The sequence below is a fragment of the Calidris pugnax genome, unplaced genomic scaffold (genome assembly GCF_001431845.1).
Source record: "Calidris pugnax isolate Ruff unplaced genomic scaffold, ASM143184v1 scaffold156, whole genome shotgun sequence".
NCBI classification, from domain to species: domain Eukaryota; kingdom Metazoa; phylum Chordata; class Aves; order Charadriiformes; family Scolopacidae; genus Calidris; species Calidris pugnax.
The window spans coordinates 1411620-1425296 of NW_015090889.1; the positions used below are offsets into that span (position 1 = coordinate 1411620).

Below are 13677 nucleotides of genomic sequence, written 5' to 3' on the forward strand. Positions count from 1 at the left end.
CAAGAATTTCACTGAACAAGATGCCCACTGACCTTTGTAGAGAGACAATGAAAATAATTGTGTTCAGAATCCATAAATAACAGGCATACAAGCAATTATATAATTAAAAAAAAAAAAAAATCATATCTCATTGGTGTATGACCGACATCAAGTTAAAGTAACAATCCAGTTGTTTTTTCCAAAATTGTTTACATGCATAATAGACTGCATTTTAAAGATTTCAATGCGCAAAGCCCTGCTAAGGTGTGGACATCTTTGATGGATGACAACCGAAAACAGGTACACAGAATACTATAGCACAGAGGGATTTAAAAGAAATATATATTTTAAATTAGGTGGAAGATACCTCCCTCTTCTCTTCACAAACTACCTCTACTGCTAAAATCCTTACCCTGTCCTATGGAACATATAGAATGCTTCCAAAAAGACACAGTTTTATGACGTAAGAGATGTTATGCATCTTCCTGAAATTTCTCAATTACTAAATACCACTATTCTCCCACACTGCTATGCTCAGCGTTTAGTCACTTTCTCCTACAAGACCTCATTTATTCCACAAATATGAATAAATGAAGGAGTCTTCTACTACTTGGCACTAATCTATAGTTTGAACATGATTACATTCAGGAATCCATACAGCACTCACTTCTGAGACAAAAGAGATGATTATACCAGAAACTGGAACAGTAGTATGTATAGGACTCCTGATTCATGTGAACCTAATAAAATTACTCAACAAAAGAGATGTCAAAGGATGCCAGCCTTCCACTAATCATGCAATAAACCAGACATTGAATACTTAGTGTACTTCCACTATAGCTTTCTTGATGAATGTTGTGAAACTTTCTTTGATGCAACTGAATAACTTTGCTAATTCACCCCAAGTAGGCAAGACTATGGCCAGCACACTCAATGGAAAGGTATATACATATTTTACAGAAAGTGACATCTCTAACAGACCATGGAACCAGTGGAAAAGTTTTCCCAAATTTTAATCCAGCCTTACAACAAAATTATGGTCAAACCACAAGCTACTTCTTTCAATTCTCATTTGCAAAACAAAACTCAAATAATTTCTGGCATGAGTTACAGGAAAAAATTAGGTATGTAAGATGAACCACCATTATTTAGCTAATCTGATAAGTGTGTTTTTTAAGCAAAATTCTCTATGATGTTCTAACACATGCAAAATTCCCTTAATTATTAAGAAGAACAATTTGGAGATACTCAGTTTGGAAATCAACCAACCAAAAAAAAAAAATTGTGATCACAAAAGGTTAGGCTTACTCTAAAAAATCAGTTATGCCATTGTTTAAGAAGCTCCTCTCACTCATTTTGAGTAATCTGAATTTATATTTAGAAGTTCACAAGATGCAAGAGAAGAGATTTTATAGGATAAGAAAAACCAAACTGAACACCCAGTCAAAACTGAAGAGGAATTGACAAGAAACCCTTGAGACACCAGGGAATTTGGCTTTTAGTATTAAGTTTATATTTGTGTAACAGGACACACAAGTTTTTGTCTGTTACCAAATGGTTCACAACTGCATAAGGCCTTTTTTAAACGACTTCTATCATTGTTGTTAAAAATCATTACACAAAATCCACTACTATAAAATATTCAGTCCAGGAAGTTTTGGAGAATGAACATCAAACCATTAAACTTTCAACTAAATAGAAAGAAAGATTTGCCAGCTGAGGATCTGTGATACCCAACTTTGGCTGTCAGGGGTTCTCTTGCATTTAACATAGATAGAAAAGACAATCTATATTCACTCAATTGCCACAGTTCATTTTCTCAGAGCAGCTCTCCCGAGATTCGAGCCCACCTCTATCTTCTCTTCTACACATGCATTAGGAAACACATCATATAAAATATTTATTTATATAGTCCTTTAATAATGTGAAAACAAAAAATGAGTAAACAATGTACATTAATTGATGATGAATTTCCTTTGAGATTCACAACCATACTTTTTTTTTAAAATCCTGGTACTTTTAAATGAAAACAATTATTTGCATTTGTTGAATAACGATTAGAAAAAACACAAAGCCCCTGCATTTCAAACAACAGTCATACTTCACCAGCAAATTCAATCATAAAGAGCACACTTCATAATTAGAGTCTACTCAAAGCATTAAAGAGGAACAAAATACTTACATTATCTTCCTCCTCTGTGTCATCATTGTCATTATCGTCATCACTATCCTTGAACCCAGGTGGAAGTGGTGGCCCAATGAATTCATCATCTTCATCATCATCACCACTATCCTCAGCTGGACCTTGAGCGGAAGTCTGGGGTTTCACGGAAGGACCAGTTAGCTCTTCATCTGAGCTATCTTCACTTTCACTACAGGTTTTCTCTCTGCATGGAAAAATTCAAAAAATGACTATTTCAAGAACATCAGCACTTCCATAGGAATTTCAGATAAAAGAATAAAAGATGTTCAGGTCTGTTGTAAATTTGTAAACACTGAAATTAGCATCAAAATGTAAACTAATTTTAATTAACAGAGTGAAGGCCCACCATCATCTTGAAAGCATAAACAAAGCTTTAAAAAAGGAATACCATAGTGACAGAGAGTTCAAAAAACTGGAAAAAATAAAGCAAAGAAAAAGTTAAGACGAGTTGTAAAATCAACAGTACAACGTCACTAGTATAGATTTCAATATTGCTTAGAAGCCAACAGAATATATTGTCACAGAGCACTTTCAAGATTCTGCTTCAAGATGCAGCTTGTGCAGATGCTCTGCACCTCTGTTGGCTGGGTGGAACTCAAAACTGTAATTGCCCGGGCTCACAACCAGAGTAAGAGCACAAAGAACAGCACTTGCCTCATAATGCTGGTAAAGAATAACAGGGAATCAGGCACTTCTGACCAAATATTTGATACTGTCACAAATCTAGATTATAAAAATTACACTGAATTATCATTTTGCTGTTTTCCAAGTCAGTTGTGTGAACACATTATTTTTTGGCATTGTAAAATTTCTGAAAAGTAGAGCTATTTAGCCCACTTTCTTTTGGTTTATTCACAATAAACGCACTCCCTCTGCTGGTAGTTATCAAGTAAGCAGCGTTCTAACAGGCAGAAGGTGTGAAAGTGGCAAGCAGAAAACTTCGCTTTTTGACTAGATACAGAGTATCATTACAGTGATACCTTGCAGCGGAAATCAGATGTTCCTTTCGGATTCAGTGAGATAAACTCAAATTGCAAGACTTCATTTGGGAACTTATATTTTTAAGAGCATGTTTGTGAGTTTGTAAGTGAGCAGACTGGAAAAGATAATTTAACGAAGCCAAAAAGAAGACTACAGAGGCATTCGGGGTTTTTTTAAGCTTAGGTTATCACTATGTAATTGTGACAGAGAATGCAGCCCAATTCAGCCCCCCAAGCCATCTGTACACCAAGCACATAGTAGGTAACACAGAAAATATTTGTGTTGGATAAGCAACTGAAATTCTATTTTAGGAAGAAATCAAAACAAACTAAAACCAACATGGATTAGGTCCTCAGCTGTTAGTGATGAGAAGGGTATGCATGCCTGAATGCTTGTCTAATTTTTCCAACTATATTTACTAGCCTAACTACTTAAAAACCTTGTTTTTGCATAGTGATGAGAGACATTTAAAGACCTAGATCAGGATATGACTATCTAATAAATCTAACTCAAAGAAAAAGATATTCTGTTACTCTACAACAATGGGACTATCAATATCCTTTTAGCAAAAAGAAGCTTTTTCAGCATGTGAGAAACAAGTTGGGAACTTCAAAGTTCTTCAGATTAGGTAGCCCCAAAACTATCAACTTTACAATAGTATGTGCAAAAGAGTTGTGTTTCAAGAGCCAATACACATTCCCAGACTACCAAACCAGGTATCTTTTCCCCAAAAGCCAAACGCTTTAATTAGTTGTGGAATGGAAACAAATATACATTGTAGCTGCCACTCAGAAGAATGTATACAACGTAATGTAGAAGAATGTATACAAGGTTGATGACTTCTTACTCCAGCTTGAGTAGGCATCACGATCACAAACCCTCATCATGCTGGGGGATTTTAACCACCCTGACATCCATTGGAAAAGCCACACGGCTGGCTGCAGGCACTCCAGGAGGCTCCTAGAGTGCCTAGATGACAACTTCTTGACACAAGAAATTAACAGCCCCACTCGAGGAGATGCATTGTTGGACCTGTTGGTCACAAAAGCAAGTGAAATCATCAGGGATGTCAAAGCTGAAGGCAGCCTGGGCTGCAGTGATCATGCCCTAGTGCAGTTCAGTGTCCCAAGAAATTTGAAGCCTGCAAGAAGCACAGTTAGAACTCTAAATTTTAAGAAAGCAAAATTCCAACTCTTCAAGGAGTTAGTAAATAGGACAATTTACTAGTGGGAAACGGCCCACAGGGACAAGGGAGTAGAACAAAGCCAGCAGTTCTTTAAGGACACTCTCTATAGAGCACAAAAGATCTCAATCCCGACATGTAGGAAATTGGGCAAGGACGGCAAGAGACCACCATGATTGAGCCATGACTTGCTGGTCAAACTAAAGGGCAACATGGAGCTACACAGAAAATGGAAGAAAGGACAGGCATCCTGCGATGAGTATAGGAATGTTGCCTGGCTGTGTAGGGATGAGGTCAGGAAGGCCAAGGCACAGCTAGAACTGAATTTTGCAATGGATGTAAAAAAAAAAACAAGAAAGGTTTCTACAGGTACATTAACCAGAAAAGAAAGGTTGAAGAAAACATACCCCCCCTGATGAGCAACAGTGGGGAACCTGTATCAACGGACAAGGAGAAGGCGCAAGTTCTCAACAACTTTTTTGCGTCAGTCTACATTGGCAACCACTTTCCTCCTAGCTCCCATGTTGATGGTCCCAAGGTGGTGACCAACATGAGCAGACAGCGTGCACTTGCAGCCCAGAAGGCCAATCACATCCTGGGCTGCATCAAAAGAAGTGTTGCCAGCAGGTCCAGAGAGGTGATTCTGCCACTTTGCTCTGGTGAGACCTCACCTGGAGTATTGTGTGCAGGTTGTCCTGGTTTGAGGTAAAACCAGATCAATTTTGTGTTCTGTAACTTTACATTTTAGCTAGGCCTCTTCTAACTCTCTGAAATTAACAGCATATTGTGGAGAACACTGCCAAGGTGGTGACCAAGGTGACAAAGTCCCTCCCACTGTAAGCCAAGACATAGTACGTGATCAACTGAGGAACCTGAAGATATACAAGTCCATAGGACCTCATGAAATACACCCCAGAGTCCTGAAGGAACTGGCTGATGTAGTTGCCAAGCCACTTTCCATGATATTTGAAAAGTCGTGGCGGTCCAACGGTTGTTCTAAATGCCAAGGAATGGTATGTAGAGAGGCCCTTACTTATACTTATTGCTGTAACAACCAAGGTCAGCCAATTTTCGTTATTTGCCCCTTAGAGGGTCAGAAACGGAAAAAACGTAGAGGGGTCACATCTGTGGGGAGGAACGGACAGGACAGGTGACCCAAACCTGACCAACAGGGGTATTCCATCCCATCTGCCCCATGCTCAGTATAAAAGATGAGGGATCAAAGGGTCAACTCTCTTCCTGCAATGGCTGACGTCCAAAGAGGACCCTGTCTGTTCATCTGCCTTTGACCCCCGTCCGTGTGTTCCTGACTCCAGAGCTGGAATCCAGTTCCCATCTGTCACTGAGTCCAGTCTGGGACTTCCCCAGTGCCTGCTGGTGACAGGACTGTCATCCTGGGTGCTTGATATGGTTTTGTATATATATTGTATCTATTTCATTATTCTCTCTTTTTTATTTTAATATTAATTTTTCATTAAAGTAGTTTAGTTAACTCTAAACTTTTCAATCTCCTTATCTCTTCCTCTCCTCTTTCGGGGGAGGGGAGAAGGGCGAACTGTCGGTTCGGTTTCGGCTGAAACCACGACACAGGTCTGGAGCCCTTAGTATAGAAAGGACATGGACCTGACGGAGCAGGTCCAGAGGAGGGCCATGAGGATGATCAGGGGGTTGGAGCACCTCTGCTACGAGGACAGGCTGAGGGAGCTGGGGTTGTTCAGCCTGGAGAAAAGGAGGCTCCAGGGAGACCTAATAGTGGCCTTCCAGTACCTGAGGGGGGCCTACAGGAAGGCTGGGGAGAGCCTGTTTACAAAGGCCTGCAGTGACAGGACGAGGGACAATGGCTTTAAGTTGGGAAAGGGGAGATTTAGATCAGATATTAGGGAAAATTTCTTTACTATGAGGATGGTGGAACACTGGAACAGGCTGCCCAGGGAGGTAGCTGAGGCTCCTTCCCTGGAGATATTCAAGGAGAGGCTCGACGAGGCCCTGGGCAACCTGGTCTAGTTGGAGGTATCCCTGCTGACTGTGGGGAGGTCGGACTAGATGACCTTTGGAGGTCCCTTCTGGCCTGGACCATTCCATGATTCTATGATAATTATCCAAGGAGCCCTTTCCAATCCCGGAGTCCCAGATTTTCAGATCTTTCCATGGACACCCAAGAACAATGCTTAGCTTCTTTCTATTTACCTATTCTTACCATTCCCTTATTTGCTAGGAAGGATAAATTGAGAAAATCAAACATTTCTGTATTTTGAGAAGCAGTGCAATCACTCTGCACGTGAAACGGGCAAAACTGCAGTGCTATTTTTCAGTATGCTCCAAGCTCAGCGGGGAACAGCCAAGCACTCCACCTACAGCTGCTAGTCTCCTCTGTCCTGACTGGAAGAAAGTCAAACTTAAAAACATCCTAATGCAGCCAGACCAAAAGCCCAACTACCCTCCTGAAAGTGCCCAGGAATGGTGCTGACAGAAAGGACAGAAGAAGTGGTGCTTCCTTCAACTTTCAGCCTTGCCAGAGACGCTGTAGAGAAAAATCAGCAGTTTGCCAGCCCTTTTCCCAGGAATCAGAGCAATGTAAGGAATTGGGTTTTGGGGTTTTTTTCTGCTTTCCCTTATTACCTCCTCAGTAAGTAAAACAAGCTGTGAGAGTTAAAAAGGAAACCTACATTAGCGCACAGATGCCACACGGACAGGGGAAATAACAAAAAACATTCTGAGTTGTGCAACTACGTGGGCATATCCCCCCCATGTGTTCACTCTCCTTACATAATCTACTCTATTTTCACAGTTCTTTAGTTTTTATATATTAGCAGATACTCTAATTTCACATAATTACTGTACTTATTATTTATTATGCATAAATACATAAGTACCAAAACTATCGTAAACATTTCTCTGCAACAAAGCAGTTCAAAAGCAGAAAGAATCAGTAGCTGTCCTTCACATCTCCCTGGAAAGACCAACCACTTTTTAACAATTAAAAAAATCAGTATAAGGGCTGCTATGATAACTGAAAGTACTTGAAATATTTAAAAGAAGAGAGGGTTGCCATTTTCAGATAATAGAAAAAGCTATATATATATGATCAGTTTATAGTGTCTACAATCCACACTATAAAAAGAACTACTGAGAGTCCTATATTCAGACTTAAATTATCAGGTGTAGGATTGTTCCTCTGAATTAAAGCTGAGTCACAATGGCACATCTCCTTTACTAGCTTCCTGTTTTTAGCACTAAGTACTAAGCTCCATATCAGATTTTACAAGAAAATATAAAACTTCCAGAAGAGCTTTTCATGTCATGCCCCCCCCTTCTCAATGCTTGTTAAAAACAAAAAAAGAAAAACAAAGAAAACTTAATCACAGAATCACCATGGTTGGAAGGGACCTCTGAGATCATCAAGTCCAACCTTAAAAAAAAAAACAAAAAAAAACCAACAAAAACCACACAAAACACAACACCCCACTACATCACATCCACCCACAAACCAATAATCTCAGGCACTAGAGCATGCCCTGAAGAGCTATGTCTACACATCTCTTAAATACCTTCAGGGATGGTGACTCCATGCCAGCAGCCTAGCCAATAACTCCGAATACTAAAAGATACTTATTTGTTATCTTCCTTTATACAAAGTCCCTGAAGTTCTCTTCTGTGAAATCCCTTAGGGAAACGAGACGATTAGGGAAAGGCTTTATACCGCCTGACTGCTTTCCACCTTACCATTTGTTTTAATTGATTCTTTATATTGAAGTCACCCACATACAGTACATAACCACAGTATATTTGAATTCTTGTGCTCCCTCATTATTTCATCAGATAGGTATCTAAGACCACTACGCAAATGGAAGCATAGAATATTTTCCCCTCATGCACCAGACATAACACAGGATCTATAAGGTTGTATATTGAGTGATCAGTTATTTCAGTAAGAGTGCACAGCTCATTTTATTTTCCCACAGTGCAACAGGAAAAAACTAGATTTTGTAACAGAAATTTGTTCACAGTATGAAATACTAGAGGTTTGTTTGTAGTAACCTACCACATGTATACTCTATCAGCCCATGAAATACATGTGTCTACTTGTGTCTTGTATGTGTTATTAGACTCCCATAGATATAGAACCCTAAAAATCTACAGTGCACTGACCTCCCTGCCATGCAATGGAGCTGTGTGGCCCCCAATACTTTCAGTTACTTTTGATTTACCATCATTTCAAAATTCAAACCATCAAAGCAGTAGTATTTATTGTTTGTCAATAACAAACAAATGTTGTCAAGTTTAAGAGTAAATTTTAGACTGAATTTCAAACAAACTACTTTCTCAACCCCATTACTACCCTATACAATGTGCATACAGAGGCTTTTCACCCACTTTGCTCTCCTAAGTATATTCTATCTACAGGTGGGAGCAATAGCTGCTCACTAAGTCAGCACATTAGTCATGATATTTGCCCTAATACTTTAAAAATACCCACTGATAACAACATTGTTGGGACTTTTACAAAAAGTATGCCAAACAGGATTAGGGGCCAGACTGCAAAATTAGCTATTAAATAATCATAATGCCAATATTTACAAATATTGACAGATCTTCAAGAAATCATAGGTTTAAAAAAAAAATAAATTAGCATTTCACTGAAATACTTCAGATAACATAGACATGTTCACACAAGTTAAATGACACTCACGCTTGCTCTCAAAAAACAAAAAAACACCACCACAAAAACCCAGTTCAGATAAGAAAGCTGTTACACGGAATCTCCCACCACATCCAAGTACCTTTGGGTTAATGAGGACCCAGCTCCTGTTGCACTGGATGCTGAAGCTGATGGACCGGTGCCTCGGCTTCTAAACTCTTTTTCAGCTTGCTCTTCCTTCTCTCTTTCACGAGCCTCTGAAGAGAGAGAACACATAAATGACAAAAAAGCATTACTTTCAGAAAACAATAAAATTAGAGGCTTGCTGAGGGCAGTAAATTCTCTCATTTTCTTCATGAAAGAAGCCCATCCTGGGCTGCATCAAGAGAAGCGTGGCCAGCAGGTCCCAGGAGGTGATTCTGCCCCTCCACTCTGCTCTGGTGAGACCCCACCTGGAGTACTGTGTCCAGCTTTGTAGTCTGCAACACAGGAAGGACATGGATCTGTTGGAACGGGTCCAGCAGAGGGCCACAAAGATGATCAGAGGGATGGAGCACCTCTCCTATGAGGACAGGCTGAGAGAGTTGGGGTTGTTCAGCCTGGAGAAGAGAAGGCTCCAGGGAGACCTTATAGCGGCCTTTTAATACCTGAAGCAGGCCTATAGAAGAGCTGGGGAGGGACCCTTTGTCAGGAAGTGTAGTGACAGGACAAGGGGTAATGGTTTTAAATTGGAAAAAGGGAGATTTAGATTAGATGTTAGGAAGAAATTCTTTGCTTTCCTGTGAGGGTGGTGAGGCACAGGAACAGGTTGCCCAGAGAAGCTGTGGATGCCCCATCCCTGCAGGTGTTCAAGGCCAGGCTGGATGGGGCTTTGAGCAACCTGCTCCAGTGGGAGGTGTCCCTGCCCATGGCAGGGGGGTTGGAACTCGATGATCTTTGAGGTCCCTTCCAACTCTAACCATTCTATGATTCTATAACAGCAAAACAGCTTACTTCTCCATATAAATTAAATTTCCATTGCTACTGCAATGATCACTCAGGGAAACAAAATGTGACAAGGAAAAGGTGAAGCCCTTCCATTTGTTAGTTTTTACACACTATCAAACATAAGTTGATCTTACAAGGATGCTGATATTTCAAGATTTTCAACACTATACTAAAACAGTATGATTGTTTCAGAGAGTTATTGACATTTTCATAGCACCGTGAACTAAATTAGTACAAGAATACACAGTTGTATAAATAAGTGAACTCTAAATATGATTTACAGAAAATAAATATAAAGAGAAGTTTGTATTAAGAGTTTATTCCCACTTCACTTCCTGAAAAAGAATCCCTGTGGAATACTATGGAAGGAAGCAGGTGGGAGGGAGGGGACACATTCAAGACACAGTTCAAGATGTCTTAACTTAAAACTATTACGTATTTGTAATCACTTACTGGGTTTCCCTCCTAAACTAAAGCAAGGTGTAAACAAATGATCTCTCATAAGGAACGATAGCTCAACCTGAACCATCAAATATGAAAAGGTTTCCCACATGGAAACACATTACTGTGTTTAGATTCAGCCAACACAAAAAATGGTACAAATCAAGTTTTGGAATCCCTTCCATCTTTGAATTTCACAGTGCCTTAAAGTCCACAAAGTCAACGAACCTCCAACCGAGCTCTGTTCTTAAGGTTCTGTGTAGAATCAACAGAATAAAAAACAACAAACATTGTAATTATCTTATCCTTTCATACAGATTGCTTTCTTCATGGTAAGGTGCTTCAAGTCTACTAACTTCATAAACTGCAACACTTTAGAGAGCAGGTTAAGTGTAATCTCGTAGGATAGGAACTACTCAACCAATACAATTTCTCATCACATGAGAAAAAGAAACAAAACCAAAAACAAAACCCACACATTCTACTCAAAGCAGAGGGAGAACGCATGGACATTTGTATTGGCAAAGCAGTTTCTGAGATGCTTCCAACGTCCCCCCACGTCAGAAAACCAAAACGCAGCGTAAGAGGCATTAACTGACTGTGCTCCCGCATCTCACCCAGGACCTTCCTGCTCCTCTCCACGGCAGTCCTTCTCGTCTGCTCGAACATGGCTTCGAGGTCGAAAGTCCGAGCTTTCTTCCCTGAAAATGAAGAAAAAGGAGGCTGGATCATAGACCCGTCCCGGCCACGGGCACTCCGGCGGGTCCAGGGCGGGGATGAGGATGGTGGACAAGGTAGGAAGGGGTGTGTGGGGGGGAATGACAGCCACGACCGCTTCTGTCCCACCTCCAGCCGCCAGCCTCCCCCGCCTCCCCGCACCGAGTGCCGCCGCCGCCCCCCGGCCCGCACCGCAACGCACCGAAGCCGGAGAAGCCCATGGTGGCCGCCAGCTCCGGGTCGGGTGCCCCCATCATCTCAGCGTCTGTAAGGAGAAAGAAAACCAAGGCGGGGGGGGGTCAGCCGGGATCGCCGGGTGAGCTCGGCCAGGCCCCCGCCGCCCCGGCGCTCACCGCCCTCCACCGCCGGCTCCATGCTGCCGCTGCCCCGGAACCACAACAGGCGCCGCCAGGAAGCGGCCGGGACGCCCGTTCCGCCAGCGCCGCCCCCCGGCCGGGACGGGGACCCCGGTCTGTGTCCTCCGGCGGAGCCCGTCTGGCCTCGCTGCTGGGAAAGCCTGGAGTAGCCCTGCATGGAGGCACAGCGCACCGCCAGTCGGGAGGGACCCACCGGGGTCACGGAGCCCCACTCCCTGCTCCTCGCAGCACCGCCTGAATCTAAACGGCATCACTGAGAGTGTTGTCCGGAGGATCCTTGACATCTGTCTGACAGGCTTGGGACCATGACTGCGTCCCTGGGGAGCCCTCCCTCCAGCCCCCACTTCCTCTGGCATCTCCTGTCCCTCATGTCATAGAATCACAGAGCGGTTAGAGTTGGAAGGGACCTTAAAGATCATTGAGTTCCAACCCCCCTGCCATGGGCAGGGACACCTCCCACTGGAGCAGGTTGCTCAAAGCCCCATCCAGCCTGGCCTTGACCACTTCCAGGGATGGGGCATCCACAACTTCCCTGGGCAACCTGTTCCTGTGCCTCACCACCCTCACAGGAAAGCAAAGAATTTCTTCCTAACATCTAATCTAAATCTCCCCTCTTTCAAGTTAAAACCGCTACCCCTTGTCACTACACTTCCTGACAAAGAGTCCCTCTCCAGCTCTCCTGTAGGTCCCCTTCAGATATTGGTAGGTTGCTATGAAGTCTCCCCAGAGCCTTCTCTTCTCCTTTCCCAGGTTACCAGAGAGAGGAGATCAGCACTCCCTTCTTCCACTACCCCCCATGAGGAAGGTACAGATGGCCAAGAAGGCACACCTTAGCCTTCTCTTCTCCAAGCTGAACAAGTCAAGTGACCTCAACTGCTCCTCGTAAGTCTTGCCCTCAAGACCATTCACCATCGCGGTCACCTTCCAAATAGTGGAGGTGGTGGCGACACTCAAATAGTTTGATGTCCTTCGTACACTGAGGTGCCCCAAACTGCACACAGAACTCAAGGTGGGGCCGCACCAGCCACCTGGCCAGTCATGCTGTGCTGGATGATCCCCAGGACACGGTTGGCCCTTTGGACACCCAGGGCACACTGTTGACTCATCTGACTTGCCCCAGTGGGGGTGCTCTCCAGGCCCTCGTACCAAAATTTGTACGTACAACCAGGACTACCCCATCCCAGATACACTTGCTCTTGTCAAATTTCAGCTGGTGGCTGCCTAGCTCTCTAGTCTATCCAGAGCTCTCCATAAGGCCTCTCTAACCTGGAGGGAGTCCACAGCTCCTCCTAGTTTAGTACCATTGGCAAATTTACTTATTTTACCTTTGATTCCTGCATTTAGATCACTCATAAAAACACTGAAGAGTAGTGGCCCTAAAACCGAGCCCTGGCAACCTCACTGGCGAGCGGCCACCCGCTTCTCCATCTTGAGAAGAGACAGGAGGGATTTCCTGCTTTGTCATGTAATGCCTGAGGGGATTGGGCTGTAACTGCAGGTTCTCCATCAGGAAAGCAGAGTGGGGGAAGGGGATGGTGGGTTGGTACCTTTTAGAAGGTCATAATTTACACTAAAATTTTATAAGGAAAGATTGTATTTGTTTGTCTTTCTTCTAACTTCAGTTCTAATTCATTTGGGTTGGGGCTTTTTTTTCTGCTACATATTTCTGGTGCAGCATGAAATTAAACTTTTTTTTTTGCAAATGAAAAGGAATCCTCATTTCAAAATAATGGTCTGAAACATAAAAGTACTAAAAATACACTGAACACACTTTTTTACCCCCTTAGTAAGCAAACTTGGAAGATCCACTCCCAGCCCCAGCCTTCACCCAGCCCCAGCCTTCACCCAGCCCCCGCGGCAGCTTGTGCCTTTGAGGCCCGTAAAAACAGATCACGCCAGGCCCTCGGGTAGTGCACAGGGGTGGCCCTCGCTGAGGCACCGGGGCGGCCCTCACAACCCGCTCCCACCGCCGGACAGCCCTCCCTTGCTCTGCGGCCCCCCCCCGGAAGTCCCAACCGGCGCGGCGGAATTACGTCACGCGCGCAAGGCCAGCCGGGATTTGGCGGGTGGCGGCGCGGCGGGCGGCGAGCTCGCGCCTTCTGGCCCAACGCGGAGCCGCCCACCGGCCCGGGACCCGGCCCCGCCGCCCCTGGCCCCATCCCCGCCGCCC

At 43.5% G+C, this 13677-nt stretch overlaps 1 protein-coding gene across 1 annotated transcript in view; it reads right to left on the bottom strand.

Moving 5' to 3' along the window:
- Positions 1-11516, bottom strand: part of WDR70 (WD repeat domain 70) — a 139865-nt gene extending 128349 nt beyond the window's left edge. Inside the window, exons 1-5 of the mRNA XM_014947564.1 lie at positions 11484-11516; positions 11333-11395; positions 11031-11114; positions 9128-9242; positions 2162-2366 (exon numbers count right to left, since the gene is read on the bottom strand). Coding sequence (XP_014803050.1) covers positions 2162-2366; positions 9128-9242; positions 11031-11114; positions 11333-11395; positions 11484-11505 — 489 coding nt within the window. The 5' untranslated portion in view covers positions 11506-11516. The remainder of the gene's footprint in view (positions 1-2161; positions 2367-9127; positions 9243-11030; positions 11115-11332; positions 11396-11483) is intronic.
- Between the last annotated feature and the right edge of the window lie 2161 nt (positions 11517-13677).